The sequence below is a fragment of the Cucurbita pepo genome, chromosome 15 (assembly GCF_057944985.1).
Source record: "Cucurbita pepo subsp. pepo isolate OVF chromosome 15, ASM5794498v1, whole genome shotgun sequence".
In the NCBI taxonomy this organism is placed as follows: domain Eukaryota; kingdom Viridiplantae; phylum Streptophyta; class Magnoliopsida; order Cucurbitales; family Cucurbitaceae; genus Cucurbita; species Cucurbita pepo.
Genome location: NC_141812.1, coordinates 3,020,883 through 3,038,544, shown reverse-complemented (window position 1 = coordinate 3,038,544; position 17,662 = coordinate 3,020,883). Strand labels below are relative to the sequence as shown.

The 17,662-nt window shown below is 35.1% G+C and overlaps 2 protein-coding genes across 11 annotated transcripts; both read right to left on the bottom strand.

Annotated features, from left to right (window-relative positions):
- Positions 1-1,392: 1,392 nt before the first annotated feature.
- On the bottom strand, positions 1,393-5,349 carry LOC111811552 (uncharacterized). 5 transcript variants are annotated; one of them, XR_015411944.1, is made up of 10 exons: positions 5,181-5,348; positions 4,982-5,060; positions 4,553-4,632; positions 4,129-4,195; positions 3,940-4,011; positions 3,195-3,473; positions 2,881-3,064; positions 2,684-2,796; positions 2,185-2,390; positions 1,393-2,091 (listed from the first exon to the last, which is right to left on the bottom strand). XR_015411944.1 is itself a non-coding variant. In XM_087118048.1 (8 exons), the coding sequence occupies exons 1-8, from the start codon at positions 5,254-5,256 to the stop codon at positions 2,791-2,793; spliced, it is 840 nt and encodes a 279-aa protein (XP_086974174.1). In that variant the 5' UTR covers positions 5,257-5,349; the 3' UTR covers positions 2,464-2,790. The 5 variants fall into 5 exon arrangements, 2 of the variants coding, with proteins under 2 accessions (XP_086974174.1, XP_086974173.1); XR_015411945.1 differs by having other exon boundaries at positions 1,393-2,390; positions 2,684-2,793; positions 5,181-5,349; XR_002817565.2 differs by having other exon boundaries at positions 1,393-2,390.
- A 1,302-nt stretch (positions 5,350-6,651) lies between these two features.
- LOC111811346 (uncharacterized) lies at positions 6,652-10,802 on the bottom strand. Of its 6 annotated transcripts, none has more exons than XR_002817526.2 (5): positions 10,367-10,801; positions 10,237-10,290; positions 9,188-9,358; positions 7,382-7,457; positions 6,652-6,902 (listed from the first exon to the last, which is right to left on the bottom strand). XR_002817526.2 is itself a non-coding variant. In XM_023698150.2 (5 exons), exons 1-4 carry the CDS (start codon positions 10,712-10,714, stop codon positions 7,423-7,425), a joined length of 591 nt encoding a protein of 196 aa, XP_023553918.2. In that variant the 5' UTR covers positions 10,715-10,802; the 3' UTR covers positions 6,652-7,025; positions 7,382-7,422. The 6 variants fall into 6 exon arrangements, 4 of the variants coding, with proteins under 4 accessions (XP_023553918.2, XP_023553920.2, XP_023553917.2 ...); XM_023698150.2 differs by having other exon boundaries at positions 6,652-7,025; positions 9,205-9,358; positions 10,367-10,802; XM_023698152.2 differs by having other exon boundaries at positions 9,205-9,358; positions 10,367-10,802.
- Positions 10,803-17,662: the final 6,860 nt, after the last annotated feature.

Below are 17,662 nucleotides of genomic sequence, written 5' to 3'. Positions count from 1 at the left end.
AAAAATTAAATAAAGGGTTTGGTATGGCAGATCCCAATTTGTATGTATTTTTTTCTCTCTTGGAATGTCATTTGTGTTTTAACTATTGCTATTTGATTTTGTTGTTCTCTCTTTTTATCTTAGATAGAGAAATCCTAAATTCTAAACCCTAAACTCTAATTATTGTCTCTCATCTAATCAAAAGTTACGAGAGAAACCTTAAAGTGGGATTCTAACTTGTTAGAGTTATCTTATTGAAGTAAGTGAACTTAATGTCGCACGACTTGGTTGGATGAATTGTTTGTCGTATAATTAGCATGAGCAATACAATGCTCACAAGTTACTGAGACTAAATGTTGTATGGTGTATGATTAACATATGCTATTATGATGATTGGTCGAAAATTTTTTTAGAATAGTAGTCATGTATGAATAAGTGAAAGATGATAAGTGAGTTACGAGTTATGATTATGTACGAGTACATGCTGTGTTGTTATGTATGAGTACATGCTATGTTGTACCTCGTCGTTGAATCATTAATTTCTTCTTGGGCATTACTTTTTCAATTATACATTAGACGTACACACAATTATGTTAGTTCTCATTTTCCGTGATGCGTAAATCTATGTGTAGACTGTAAATGTATGTCCAAATTTTCGTGGGATCCAAGAGCAAATAGGTTTTCTGTCCTAGTCACATACATGGTCTATTTCTCAATCTCTCGGAGTTATTTTTAAATATTCAACCTTTTTCGAATATATTTTTTTCGATCGACCAATATATGTGCTGTGCTTGACTTGTCAAAAACACCCCATCATTTAAAATGTGCATTTTATAAAATATGAATTTTTAAAATAAAATGTTAGTGAAGTTTCTAAAGCCAACAAAAACAAGAGACAGGATCAAATTCATTTAAAAGTTTTTTGTTTCATCTCCCAATATATTGAACACTTTGATCTCTGAAAAGCAGTACACAAAGATCACACAGTTCACAATTCATAACAGCAGTGACTAAAAGATTCAGCACATAAACCAAAATTTATGATTTAATCTTCCACTCCAATTACTAGAACTTGAAAAAAAAAGAAACAGCCACACAATGCATACAACATATCAAAATAATACTAAAAATATATCCTTAATTATGTAGGCCTTTCACAAATTGGAACATCAATGATCAAACACAACACAACATACCTGATAACATTGGAAATACTTTGTCAATGTTCCTCATTTTGTTTGGATGTAAAAAAATTAGAGCAAACAAAATTGTTGATGTAAAAAACCTGCAAGCATCTAAAAGCAGACTCTGTAATGGAATAAACCATAAAAAGGATGCAAGCAATCTAACAAGCTTCCTGCCAGTTAAAGCATCTCTCTTTCGAGCAATAGATAAAAGATCAGATAGGCAGTATTTCCAAATCCAAAACCTAGTTGCAGCTAAAAGCAATATAGTAATCGTGTTCACCAAGCACGTAGTCGTACGTGTTCACCAAACTACTTAATTTATGTTGCAAATCAATGTCAGAATTTTTATCAAGCAAATTTTCTTACAGACATGAAGTGAGCGAGAACATACGTGCAGAACTTTATTTCGAGGCAAGCAAAGATCAATGCATCCATTGTCAAAGCAAACTGCAAACATCATTGCCAGCCTCACCCCCACAAGGGCAGCAACAGCCAGCTACAGCGTTAGCACTTCAGAATCAATCAATCAATCGAACCGATGACTATCGTACATCAATAAAGATATCTGCTATCAAACACCACCGCAACAATTGTGTATCCAAAAGCTACAACAAGTCAGTCACCACATCAAGCAGCAAGCAAGAGATTGATTTAAATGTTTGGGATACTAACCTGTCATGTTTGGATAATACACAACTATAAACTAATACACAAAACTATAAACTTATGTTACCGTGGCCAATCATGTTCGGACGTAAAGATCAAACCTGCAGCTAAGTTTTCTTAATCCAGCCTTCACCATTAAAATCAATACCGATCTCAAATGCATCATCAGCTATGAGTAAAATTCGATCAACACAGGAGGGTCAACCCTATATATCAAAGCCTCTAGATCTCCTTGGCAGGTGAGGTGCAACTTTCAAAACTTGGATAGACCAGAATGAATAATCAGGCCAAACATCAAATCCTAAAGCATTATCAAGTTTTTAAAAACATTCAAATGTGGCCAAAACCTTACCAATAATTTTTTCATCCAGTGAATATTAGTTAAGACAGTGTCCACAGCAACATCATACTGCATAGACAATCATACTGATAAATCAGCAAACTGCTGCAACCAGCATCAAAGTCACGATCACCCATCTATCACACAGAAACAGCATCAAGAGCCACAAAATCAACATCGGCCAAATCAGGCGCCGGTCACTCTTACCCCGAACATAACTATAAAATCCAATAGAGGATTCAATGATGAATCAGGATAGCTAAAATATTTATTAAAAAAAAGGAAAATGGGGAAAAGAAAAAGACACCACAATTGCTCAAGATAAAATATTACTAGTACTACAGGGTGGAGAGGAGAAATATAAAGGAGGAAGAACATGTCCCAAGCTATATCCTATGACTGGATATAAGGATACAGACAGCAGAGCCAAAAAGTATCAAACTGATACAAGATAGTAGATAGGCACATTAAGCTCAATATATGATAATTGAACACCATAGGAAAGTCCTACCAAAACTAGAACTTATAGTCTGATAACATTTTTAATCAACGAGTCCTCAAAGCATCCATTCCTGCACTGCTCGGAAATGTAACAGTTCTCCTTGCATCCATCAGTATTCACTTCTGTCAAAATTAAGACAAGTGAACATTTAACTACTAACACCAAGTCTAGACTAATCATTTAAAATAGTTCCTAATGCAACTCACATCAACATCTGAATTTGGTTGAGATGGGCTTCTTGAATCAGCAGGTTGACCTCGGGGTGAAACACTCCTGGAAGTTGGAGACCTTCCACCATCGCCATTTCTTTCAGGACTTTCACCCCTGGGAGATGGACTCCTTTGAGGAGATGCACTCCTTGGACTAGGGCTTTGTCGACCAGGAGAAGCACTGTAATATGTAGAACAATGACTGATTAGAAATAAGATTTTCCCCACTTTTTCCCAAATGGATAAAGATGATTAGAAATACAATTCCCAACTTTCTTCCAACTGGATAAAAATTGTAAGAAATTAACAACCTATCCACAGAACGACCACGACCACGGCCACGACTTTGGCTATGGCTACGGCTACGGCTACGGCTTCTACGCTCGTCAACGTAGCGTCCTCTTCCCCTCCCCTTGGAATAATCAGGACTAGGCCGCCTAGGACTGATGCTCCGGCTTCGCCTACGATAGTCTCTTTCCCTCTCCCTTTCTCTTCCACGCCTATCATGATCAACCCTGTCCAAGCTTCTGCTTCTACTTCTGCTTCGACTTCTTCTCCTATAATCCCTATCTCTGTGATCATCCCGATGTCTGAAAGTAATAAATTTCAATTAGTAACTTGAATTCAAAAAAATAAAGATAAAACTTGAATTCACTGCTACAGTCTCCTTTTAGATCTTCCAACATTTTACGTTTCCATAATTCTAGTATCTCATGTTAAAACAGCATACCATATCTAACCTAAAAAAGAATGAAAAACTTGGACAAAACAGCATCTTCGAACCTCATATCTGAGATAGCAGAAAACAAGAGCTTGCTAAAGTAATCCTAGATACAAACAGTTAACACAATATCTTAGGGTTCAAAAATGTGGCTGCATCATATTCCTCGAATATCCTATTTCAACCGAAGCTTTCACCCTTGAACATCTTAAAGCTGAAGAAATAATAAATCCACCAAGGAACTCTAATGACCAGACAATATTCTTCAAGGATAAGGACAACAAATATTTAATCCCAATATAAAAAATTCATAGTGATGTGGAAGAGAAAATTACCGTCTCCGTGGACTGCGACTTCTAGACCTGTATCTCGACTTTGGAAATGATTCACTGACCTTTCCTTTGTGACTAAAAGCATATTTTGACATAAATACAACACCCATTAGCAAAACAAATATATAAGAGGTGAGAAGTTAGGCCCAAACGTAAGCATTCATCGAGGAAAACCACTACTTCATTACTCACATCCTTTCTGCATTTGGACCATATTTTGCAAACTGAACGGTGATCTCTCGTCCATCAACCACAATACCTGGAACATGACAAAATTTACAAAATTAAATAAATAATTATATATATAGCTTTAAATTTATATGCAGCAGATTAGCTCCCCAAACAAACTGCATAGAAATAATCAAATGGAAGTAAGTAGAGGCATGATCGTAATTCAAAACCAGAACTAACAAAGGAGTGAGGGAGTTAATTCAGAAAATATTGATCTTATAGGGCCCGCCCAAACTGATTTGAATAACGACCATAAGATTATCAGCCTTCAGTCCAACAAAAATATAAAACATCTTCCTTGTAACTTGTATCTACAAATTACTTCCACTTGAAGAGGAAAAGGACAAAATCAAACAACAGGAAACAAACAAAGAGGCAGGGGTACCATCTAGCCTTTCCACTGCTTTCTGAGCCTCATCTGCATACTTGTAACGCACAAATGCAAAACCTCTAGAATCACCAGTTCTGAACCACGATACAATAAAAGAGACAATTACAAAATAATCAAAACGAGAATAATTGATGGCTAACAAAAGATGAACAAACAGAAAAATAAATAAAGTTCCCAACTGAGCCCAAGCATAATTTAAGCTGAATGAAGAATATCATTTCACCCTCACGTGCAAACTAATTTCATAAGAACCAGATGAACATCAATGGAAGGAAATCAATTCAATCCTAACCTCAAAATGTTTAATCTAACAAACACAAAACTCTTACCAGCTATTAAAAAAAAAAAACATTCATCGTCATCTCTTACAGAAATCGAACAAATTTCATAAAAAAACAAACGCAACAAAGCAGGGAATCATACCTTCGGTCTCTGGGGATGAAGATATCGACAACCTTACCATACTTGTGGAACAGCGGGTAGAGATCATCAGCAGTGGTTCCTAAAAACACAAAAAAAAACAAAAAAGATCTCAGTGGAGACTGAATACGATACAAAACAGAAAAACACAAAAGAAACAAGGAAATTTGAGAAAGAAAAAGAGAGATATATGGAATCATACGGAAGGTAATGTTGAGCACGAGAAGCGAATAGGTGTCTGCAATATCTGGAGGACCGGACCTTCCGAAGTGCGACATGTTGGTTGGAAGATGAAGATTAGGGTTTGGGTTAGAGACGACGGAGAAGAAAGGTCCCTGAAACGAACTTTCCTGACGAGCCCAGATAGAATATTTATACAGAGAGAGGGGCAGATCGGTAAAATTCTTCTTCCCTAATTGACCTTCCGTACATGGATTCGATTCCATTTGGTTATTATAAAATTCAAATATCAAATATTTTTTATTTTTATAATGTGATTGTAATCCTATTTTCAAGTTAGTCAGTTTAGCCGACAAGAAAATGTCAATCGACTAACTAACCCAAATTTTTTATTTTCTCAGAATTTAACCCAACTCGAACCCTTTTGTTTTTAATTATGAAACATTTTACTTATCTAATACAATACACGTTACATTAATAACTAAAATCTCATAAAACTCAAATATCAAACATTTACTTGAAGCATCACTAATATTGGTTACAAACGTCAAATATTTTTATTAATCAAAATTATTCTAATTTTTTATTTTCTAAAACTTCAATCCAACTCAAACTAAAAAAAAAAAAAATCTTGTTGGGTTGGTCGGATTCTAAAGTTATGTGAACACTGCTCTCGCCGTCTCTACAAAATAATACTCTATAACCAATTAAGGATAATAGTACCATCAAATACATTGAGAGTAAAATGTTTTAATAAAATTGATGTAAAGTAGATTCTTCGATCCTTTTAAGTTTATTTTATTTTATTTTATTTTTTTGTTTCATCCATCTGAATCAAACAATATTAAGAATGTTAGATGATTTTACTTAAAACATCTGCTCTTTTCAAGGCGAAATCTCCACTTACTCTATTTCAGTGTATCAAGATGTCGATCTGAAATAAGATTTTATTTATTATTATGTCAATCACTGTGTCAAGATATCAATCTGAAATCTTATTCCAGTTCGATATATCCACCTACAAAATTCTCCTTTGACTTTCGGCTCGGTAGGTGTATTATTTTATATTTTTCTAAAAGAATATTCGTTTGTTTCTTTCTTCCTTGTCGACCACAACAGCCGAAAACAACGCGATTGAGCTTACTTAGAGAAAGGAGGGGTTGAGTCGACATCATTCTCTTGTTTCACGATATTGTCACCAAGTAACCTTAGAAGTTTGGTTAATTGATTTTAAGAAAGTTTTAGGCCATAAATTGAATATGACAGAGAAAATGAAACAAGGAGAAAGGAGATAATATGGTGAAGATAAACCGTTTCCCACGAACTATCACCACCTCACCTAACCCTCTATTTCCGACCCAAATGGTCCCGACCTAATGCCATTGACTCTGTTCATCTGCATTTCCTAAACTTTTTTTTTTCTTTATTTTGGGTGTAACAAAAACATCCATAAACTACTCCCAACAAAAGTTTAAATACTAGATTCCTTAAACTTAAAAATAAAATCTTAAATTCAACATTTCTATGAAACCGTCACAATTCAAGATGCGATTGTGCCTCGAGAAAGTCATCGAGGACAATGACTAATTTGAGTGGGGGGAGAATGTCACAACCATACTATGAAGAGAGTAGGTTGTGACTCTCACGTTGCAACACGAGAAGCGGAAACCTCAAGTGGCGCCCATCCAGCCATGCAAGGGCCTAGACGAGTGCCATGATACAACCAAGGAGGATGGTGCATAATCTAACACACCACACAGAATGAGAATTGAAGACAAGTCAAGGCATAAGCAAGATAGAGGCATCAAATAGACAAGAGTGGCAAAGATAGGCTTGGTGAAGGGCCTATTGTTCTCTGTGACAAAACCTAAGAAAAATAGTAACAAAATGCAACTAATATGAATATAATTTAAAGCATAAGCATTTTAACTCAATACTAAAGTATAAAATGTTTATTTATTAATTATATTTATTTTTTGAACATTTTATTTTTATTATTTTTCCAGAAATATCCATCAACATATAGAGACATTTTACATTTGGCTTGTATATAACATTAAAACATAACTACTACATAATCAATTTTCAAGTAACATTTTTCAAATGCTAATAATAATCTAAACAGCTAGCACAACATGAGCAAATAATATCCGTGGCGCATAAAAACAACCAAACATACACTATAGCTTGTAATCAACTTCAAAGAATTATACTCCTACATACCTGAAATATGTCACTCTCCTCGCAGTATGCAACATCCCCTCCTATAGTGAAACGTCCCCTCCTATAGCACCTTGTCCTGTAAATAACCAGCATTGTTCATATAAGCCATGGGAACTACATAAATCCTGAGATAATACATGTACATGTTTCTTTTCTTCTTCTTCTCTCTTGCAAGGCTGAGTTACTGGAGTTTCCAGTTTTCTTAGTACCCTTCTAAAGGGGTAGATTTTCATCGTGAAATTAAATATATTGATAAGTTGGAAAGTTTTGCGTCTAAATTTTTGAAGGCATCATGTAGCAATTTTGAACAACGAAGAATCTAGCACTTCAAGACGCAAAACATTGATGCATAGATACAGGCCTTATCAGTTAAATTCTAGTAATCAAGTTTTGAGCGAGCATCATTGCAACGGCCCAAGCCTACCGCTTGCAAATATTGTAGTCTTTGTGTTTTTCCTTCTGGGCTTCCCCTCAAGGTTTTTAAAACGCGACTACTAGGGAGAGGTTTCCACACCCTAATCGATGTGGGATCTCACAATCTACCCCCTTTCGGTGCCCAGCGTCTTTTCTGGCACACAGTGTCCATTCCCCTGGGGCTCAGCCTCCTCGCTGGCACATCACCTGGTGTCGCCTCGTTCCCTTCATTGTTTTCAGTACAAGATGCTGATTTGTTTTGTTTACTATCCCCAACAATATTTTATGGTTTAATGTTTCAAATGCCAATTTCTGAGGGACGAGGAAAAAAAGAAGAAAGATAAGAGAGAAGTAAACTGAAAAGTCCAATAGTCCTCGGATATGCCTTAATGCGGAAAGAAATTCAAATATGTAAAACAAATAAACAGCTGCAAAATCTCATCACGTTCAGCATCAGAATGCATTAGTTGAATCAGAATGCATGCAAGAATGATAATGTAATAACTAGTAAGACATCAGTGGGATTAATATTATGGAACTCAGTTGTCGCCAAATTGTACAGTACAAAGAAGCTTCAACTGAATTCTTGAATTATGCATGAATAAAGTAGAATACCAAGTGCAGAATGAAAAGAAGTCGGGCCTTATTGAGTACGTATGTGCAAAGAAAATTTTGCGAGCACAACAGGATAATAGTCGGGTAGCTTGCCTGAATGCCAAGTCTTTTTAGTAAAGCGCGCTAGTAGTAACCAAACTAAAGCACACACTCAAAAGTGCTTCGTTCAAAAGGATCGAGCTCTCTAATTACTTACAGCACTGCTACATGCTGGTACTCAATTAGTTGCACTGACACGTTTCATTTCAAACAGGTCAAAAACTATGTTTGCTTTTATAGAGTTGTTTATGCAAAATCCTAGTAACTCAATCATGTATGGGGAATCCTGATAAGATGTACTCAAAATTAAAATTCAGACCCCAGAATCCCATTATTGATTGCAGAGGTTCCTGCCATAGATCTCCACGTAATTGATGAACAAACTATATGGTGAGACATACAAAATTAGCTAATTCTAGCCAAGTATAACTGAGCTCACCTAGACGACAATAGGATGCATACAAGATTCTAGATTGTCTAAACTTTTAAATATAATACTACAGAAAAGCACCATACGAAAACCATATATCTTAGCTTAAAATATCAAGCGTGGAATATCATGGAGGTTGAGATGGGATGATGGGTTTTAGCTAATAAACAAACTTGAAAAATGAATTGATAAGCAGCTTTCCAGGCAGGAAGATCAAAATTTAGAACCCTAAGAACTGGAAGTGTGAATCTTGACAAGAAGAAGAACATAACATAATAAATCAGATGTAGTTGTGAGTTGTGACTTACGAATTTATGATGCTGACCTTGAACCTTAGAAGAAAAACCACAAGTGGTCAAATGCTTCGCAAGTGCCTCTCCTAGCTCTTCCCGCCAGTTGGGTGTGATTTTTGCTTCAGCTGCAGGCCACACGACTGCGGTCTCAGAAGCAAGGTCAACACTAGCATGTGACACTTGTGGCTGTCCATAATATAACGAGAAGAACAATGAAAGGTTATTTACAGGGCAGAGAAAAATTGTTACTGTGAATTCGAAAAGTATATGAAAATCATGGTCAATTCAAAATTATAAGCGGGTTGATCACACCAGTATTGGAGAGATAGAAGAATCACGAGTCTCCACAATGGCATGATATTGTCCACTTTGAGCATAAGCTCTCGTGGCTTTACTTTGGGCTTCCCCAAAAGGTCTCGTACCAATGGAGATAGTATTCCTTGATTATAAACTCATGATCATTCCCTAAATTAGCCGATGTGGAACTTTCATCATCCAACAATAGTCAATTCAAAATTATAAGCGGGTTGATTACACCAGTATTGGAGAGCTAGAAGAATCACAAGTCTCCACAATGGCATAATATTGTCCACTTTGAGCATAAGCTCTCATGGCTTTACTTTGGGGTTCCCCAAAATGCCTCGTATCAATGGAGACTCGTGATTCCTAACATGGTATCAGAGCTTTTCATCTTCACAGATCTTGGTGAATTTCTGATACCATTTATTAAGATCGCACAATAACGCACACACTTGATCAAGATGAATACGAAGACATAGAATAGAGAAAATGCAAGGAGGAATATTGGCTAAAGGATTTATATTGATGAGTGTGTGGATTGTTGTGCGATCCTAACAGCTATTATACAATCTACCCCTCCCTGTTCAATCGCTGGCTTTCATATATCAATTCAAAATAATATTTGATAGGATAAACAAAAGAATCAGCACCTATAGAGTATCTACAAACTCATTTCAGACAGCAATTCAACTATTCAGGTATAAATTACAATGACCAAAGAATAAGCAAGACATACAAGAAGAAATTATTAACTACATAACCACCTGACTTTCAAGAATCCTCTTGACACTCGCAGAACACCCCTTGCACCTCATCCCCTACAACAAAGAGCACAAAACCGATCAATATTTAGCCCCAATCAAAAACTAAAAACGGATAGAACTCATCTCATACTCCAACACCAAGAACAATCGCGTCTGCGGACAGCGTAGCGTCGTCCTCAGCTTCTCCAGCAAGCAAGTTCGAGCCGACATCGCCGCCATCAGGTCCACCATCGTCGTCGCCGCCGCCACCGCCGCTCTCTCCTCGAACGCCGCCATTTCCATTGCCAGAAGATGAGTTGGAGATGAATTTGTGACGACGGTGGAGAGGAGGAACAGCAGCGCGAAGCGAGAAAGAAAGAGTGGAGATAGGGGAAATGGAGGGGGAGTGGGTGAAATTGAGCGTGGAGAAGCTGGGGGTAATGGTGGAGAGAGTGAAGAGAGGCGCATTGGACGCCATAACAGAGAGGGCGGAATCCATGGAAGAATGGAATCTCCTCCAGTAAACAAGGAGAATGGAGAAGAAGATGGGCAACTGTGGTAGGAATTTGGTCAACCACTCTGACTGATGGCCTTCATTGAAAAATTTGCTCGCTTATTTAACACGTCATTTCTATTATTATTATTATTCTTATTATTATTATTATTATTATTATTATTATTATTATTATTATTATTATTATTATTATTATTATTATTATTATTGCACTGTCCATCAACTTTCCACTTTATCCAAAATAATAATCGTTTATTAAATTTAAATTGCCTTTTAACTTTTAAAAAAAATTAAAAAATATTTTTACCGTAAATTTTTTATTAAATCGATTAATAATTTCTTTTAAAAATATTGTTTCCAACTTTTCATCAAATTTAAAAAAATATATAAAATATCCTAAAAAGTTTTTAAATTTTTTTATAAAGATTAAAAATGTTAATGCCAATTTTAAAATTTTATATAGATATTTTTTAAATACGTTACTATTAAATAATAATAATAATACTTTTGAACTTTTAAATATATAATAAAAATACACGTATGAAAACATTTATAATGTGGAGTGTAATTATATATTTATTTATTTATTATTAGATTTATTATTTTTTAATTTTGTCTTAAGCTAATTGTGTGCCCCACAATCAACCAATACCGAACTATAACTAACTTCCTTTTGTGGCCCATAACTACTCTCTCTCCTCTCCCTTCATTTTGCATGTTTTTTAATTTCTTAATTTATAAATTTTTCTTTATTTTTATTAGTTTTCTCAGTAATAAATTAATAATTAAATCTTATTTTTTTTAAATATAAAATATCATCTATTACAGTTTTATTAAAGTTTAAACTAAAATTTGTTATAAAAAAAAAAAAAAAAAAAAAAAAAAAAAAAAAAAACAGGGGTAGATCGGGTTGAATTCAGGTTCGGGTACGGGTCGGGTTATCCCGAGACCCAACTACCACCAGGAGCAGGCCACACAGGGCAACCTAGCTCTCGATTCCGAAGGCCAGCCCACGGTCAAGCCCAGAAGTCCAATGCAAAAATCGACCCAACATTGAAGCCCACGGTCCAGCAGCACTCCAGGCCCACGAGTGCGGCCCAGCAGCAGACTAACAACCCACGAGGGCCTTCAGCGCGTGAAACGGTCCTCAGACGTGGCCCGCCCACCAGCATTTTCGGTTTTACTTTCTTCAATTCATACTATTTCTCATACATGCGCATGAATCTACTAGACGGACTCGTCTAGGCTTGACTATAGGCTAGTCCATTGGGAAGAGGTTTCCACACCCTATTAAAGAATGCTTCTCTCCTCCCTCCAACCGACGTGGGACCTCACAATCCACCTCCATTGGAGCCCTGCATCCTCGCTAGCACACTGCCCAATGTCTGTCTCTAATACCATTTGTAACCGTCCAAATCCACCACCAGCAAACGCATTTTAAAACCATGAGGTTGATGGTGATACGTAACGACCCAAAACGGACAATATATGATAGCAGTGAGCTTTCGTTGTCACAAAATCTAATATATAGTGTTTGCATTCATACATAACATACTAGGGAAGCAATTCATACTCATATAGCAAACAACATACATGAGGTCCCACATTAAATTTTATACACATAATACTTCCCTACTTAACATGACAAGAAATCCCTATGAGATGTGCATACATATTCACAGTGTTTCATACAAAGTAGTACTTCATAATGTCTCACATGCATGAACGTAATCCTATCAATATATCAAAACATGTTCTACAAACAAGAACTACACCCAATACTAAAATTCATTAGAATATAATAACATACAATAATATCACATAAAAAAAAGGTTACTAATTACACGATATTCACGTACTAACCAATTCATTCCATTATTTGAACACCCACAAATTAGATTGGAGTCCATTATATATATACATACATACATATATACACATACACGTACACGTACATAGATACGCGCGCGCACAAATATATATGTGTGTGTGTTATGTGTGTATGTGTATATGTATATGTATATATTGTATTAATATAGAAATTGACGCGTGACGACCACCAAAAGCGGGAAAGCAATAGGACATTGGCGATGAGGAGGACAGATGGCGCATGGACTTTAGATTTTGACCCATTCAAACTCACCCTTGGAATTGAAAGAATTCCACTTTTATTCAACACACTTGGATTTTGACCAAGTCTTCCTTCGTCTATTTTACATTCTTATTTGCACTAAAATCCATTTCATTCCCATGCTACCTATTCATAGTCAACGATAACGACAACGATGATAACTATTCGATTGAATTTAGGTGGACCCGTTTAGGATTAGTCGTACGTTTTCAAATAATTATCCGTAATAGTACTTTTAAAAGGATCGTTATAGTATAAGTATTTGATAAATCTCGATTTTAAATTTGGAAGATTAGGTTCGGTGAATTAATACTAAGTTATTGTGATTTAGCTATACACAATAACTTTTACGAGATGTTTTTTCTCGAGATGTTCTAATTACAGTTAGGTTAAAAGTTATTTTAATTTTTAACTCCAATAATTACATTTTATGTTTTCAGTAATACTGATATTCTAATGAACAATTTATTTATGATTCAACCATAAATTAAGTTACTCTTGAGCTAGTACAAGGGTCGGCCAATTATTCAAGTCTCAAAATCAATAATTAAAGGAATTACTCCTCTACTAACCCCGGTGTAGAAATGAGTGAATTTCATGTCGTGAAATTACGTTCTTAATTCTCGATTTAGTCAAGTCTCGAAAATGATAAGATTTATTGAATCGACTACAAAAGTCACCTCTCACTCATGTAAATCAAAAGCACTCGCAGACAAAAGTTCATGACTCACTCAATATTAAAATTGAGTCGCTATCATCATTTGAAATAATAATTTTCTCAATTAATAAATTTATAAAAAAAGAGATCGAATATTTCATGGCCTAATTTTCTACAAACTCATTGTATCAGTTAAAAATGAGTCGTTTCAATAGTGTTATCAAGTACCAAATTTCATCCATATACTATACACCAGCTTACGAGAACATGATTCTATTGTATGTCAACTACATAATATTCAAGATTACAAGAACAACCTTAATTTGACATACAATGGACAATATTAAATTGTCATAGAATATACTCTACGCTCAATTTATTATCTCAGCTATCCTTGAAAAAATGAGACACATTTATTAATGGTAGACATCTTAGGTGATTTTCAAACACTTTAGTTTGGACGGTCTTTTAATATAAATCAAGACGGGTTATCATTTATTTAAAAGTTTTGTTTATTTTTAAAAATTAAATATATATTTTAAAAAAAATTATTGATTTATTATAATTATTAATAATTTTATAAATTGAGATCAATTAATTAATTAAATTTATTCAAAATAAAATAAAGTAACAGAGGAAATATTATCAAATTTTTATATAAATAAATAATATTTTTTAATTCTCCTAATATTATATTAGTTAATTTATATTTAATATTTATTAAGTCAAATAATTAAAATAATTTTAAATAATTAATTTTTCATTAATATATTATTAAGTTTTTTAAGCGGTGGATATTAATAATTAGGGTCAATATTACTAATTATGCTAGAAGAATTAAAAAAGAGAAATAACAACAAACATAAATAATCGAAAAAAAAATCTAAAATACCATATTTAAAAAAAAAAAAAAAAGGAAATTGAGATAAATAAATAATTTGAGGAAGAAATATACAAATAGAACACAATGAGTCGGACAGGGATGATTTGTCGCACGTGTAATTCCACAATTTATTTAAATAATTTTTATAAGGAAAAAAAAGATAAAAAATAAATTCCAAATCTGAATGATTTCTAATCATAGTACATATATATTTATTTATTTATTTATTTTCTCCACAATCCACGTAGGATCTCACAATCTACTCTCTCCGTGGTCCAACGTATGTGGGACTCCCAATACACCTCACTTTGGAATTCAACGTCCTTGCTGGCACATTGCCTCGTGTCCACCTTCCTTCAGGGCTCAGCCTCCTCGCCGACACATCGGTGTTTGGCTCTGATATTATTTGTAACAGCCCAGAGCCCTACTGCTAGCAAATATTATCTTCATTGGGTTTTCTCACTCAGACTTCCCCTCAAGGTTTTTAAAACGCGTCTGCTAGAGAGAGGTTTCAATGTTTTGTTTTCCTCCCCAAATTGATGTAAGATCTCACATAATATAAAGGTATATTTAAAAAAAGTAACACAAAATATGATCTATCGACCAAGATGTTTGAGGTTCAGATATCCCTTGTATGATGTTTATATTAAAAAAATAGACTAAATTAATAAAAATGATCATAAAATTAATAAAATGAACATACAATATGTACGAGGTCCAACATTTTAAATTGTTACTTTAATGATACGATACACAATAACATGTATCAAATTAATTTTTTAACGCCTCGAAATACATGTGCATAATCACGTTCATATTCATGAAATCTCGTGTATCATGTGTATAGTCATACAAAATCACGATTCATCATACATGAATGCATGCATTGATATAAAGACATATATATATATATATATATATATATATATATATATATATATATAATCATTCAATTTAATAATGTTAAACAAAAGTTACAAATACGTGTTATCCATGCATCAAATAATTCCATCGAACTTACTCTGTAGTATTATCGACTATTATTTTTTATTATTTTTTTAAATCCTCATATTTCAATTTATTTCGTCATGAAATCATGTAAATAATTACTTTTTAAAATGTTTTTATAAAATCACTATCGAATGTATTTAGAATATATTCTTTATAAATAATTGGTCGAAATTAAAATGCTATTCCTTTTTATTATTCTACCAGCTATTATTTGACTAATGTACACATTAATGCGTGACTTACAGCATGGACTAATGATAATATTTTTTAATGAAAAAACTAAAGTCAAAAAGTAATAGTTCACCTACAACATTGCCTTTGAATATCTTGAGCAATATGTGATGATATTTACAAAACCCAACTAAAAAAAGTCAAAGTCAACAAGTCAAATGGTTTATGGGCTACTGAAACTAACCAGACTCACTAGCAGATATTTTCCTCTTTGACGTTCCCTTTCAGGTTTTCCTCTTTGGCTGTCTTTCCGTTTGAGGCTTTCCTCTTTAGCTTTCCCTTTCAAGCTTTCTCTTAAGGCTTTAAAAACGCATTTGTAGGGGAAGGTTTCTACACCCTGTGGGACATCACAATTCACCCCTCTTCAGGGCTTACTGGCACACCGCCTCGTGTCTACCCCCTTTCGGAGAACAGCGAGAAGGCTGACACATCGTTTGGTGTCTGGCTCTAATATCATTTGTAACGACTAGGCCCACTGCTAGTAGATATTGTCCCTTTCCCTTTCGGGCTTCCTCTTAAGGCTTTAAAATGGCGTTTGTAGGGGAAGGATTCCACACTCTGTGGGACATCACAATCCACCCCCCTGCAGGGCTTATTGGCACACCGCCTTGTGTCTACCCCCTTTCGGGGGACAACGAGAAGGCTGACACATCGTCTCGTGTCTGGCTCTGATACCATTTGTAACGACCAGACCCACTACTAGTAGATATTGTTCTCTTTGGCTTTCCCTTTCAGGCTTCCTCGTCCTCTTTGGCTTTCCCTTTCAGGCTTCCTCGTCCTCTTTGGCTTTCCCTTTCAGGCTTCCTCTTAAGGCTTTAAAACACGTCTATAAGGGAAGGTTTCTACACCCTGTGGGACATCACAATCCACCCCCCTTCAAGGCTTACTGGGACACCGCCTTGTGTCTACCTCCCTTCAGGGAATAGCGAGAAGGGTGGCACATTGTCCGGTGTCTGGCTTTGAAACCATTTGTAACGACCCAAACCCACTGCTAGTAGATATTGTCCTCTTTGGGCTTTCCCTTTTGAGTTTCCCCTCAAGGCTTTAAAATGCGTCTGCTAGGGGAAAGTTTCCACACCCTTATAAAGCGTGTTTTGTTCTCCTCCCCAACCAATGTGGGACATCACAATTAGATTTGACCTATTTTTCACCTACCCGATAGAACTCGCGAAATGTTCTATGAGTCTTTTGAAATCTCACGAACTCAATCGTTTACCTCATTTATCTTATGTAACAACCATATTTTTCTTAGTGAAATAGAGTCGCTACCACATGCATGACATGACATGCCTAATATGTGCAAAAGTTCATTCAAAACGATAGACGTTGCTATGGATTTAAGCGTTCGTAAAATTCATTTAAACTAATAATGACGGCCTCAAATAGTGAGAACGAAATAACAAGAATTCAAAGTAAGAAAACATCATGTTCTATCGTAAGGGTTACAACGTCAAATGTAAATGCGACTATCCTAACTTCATTTCCATGGTCCACCCCAGCGACATCGTCACCTGTCATTATCCTAACTCATTCATCTTTTTAGGATAATGACCACAGCAACGAGTTAAGATAGTCGCACCACGAGTGAGTTAAACGAACATTTACACTATGGTAGCAGCACCACGAGTGATTACGTTCATATAGGATGACTATCGTTTTAAAACGTTGATGTTCAAGTTTAATCCTAACTCATCCGTTTTCCATGGCCCACCACGAGTAGAATTAAACGAACATCAACTCAAAAAATTATGGGATGACTAAGCTATGCTATTATTAGCCAAACGGACCATCAAATGTGAGATTTAGCTTATGGAGGCACGATACTTCCATGTAGGATGATATTTTGAAACATTATGGGATATTTTTCTACAAGAATGCTAGTAGTTACTTATTTGTGTACATATGAATTGCGTTGGAACGGTATGATATGATCGTGGGGACGTTACTTATTTGTGTGCATGAGAATTATATCGTAGATAAGTGGGTTGGAGTATGAACTCTATTTTAGTTACTCGAGTC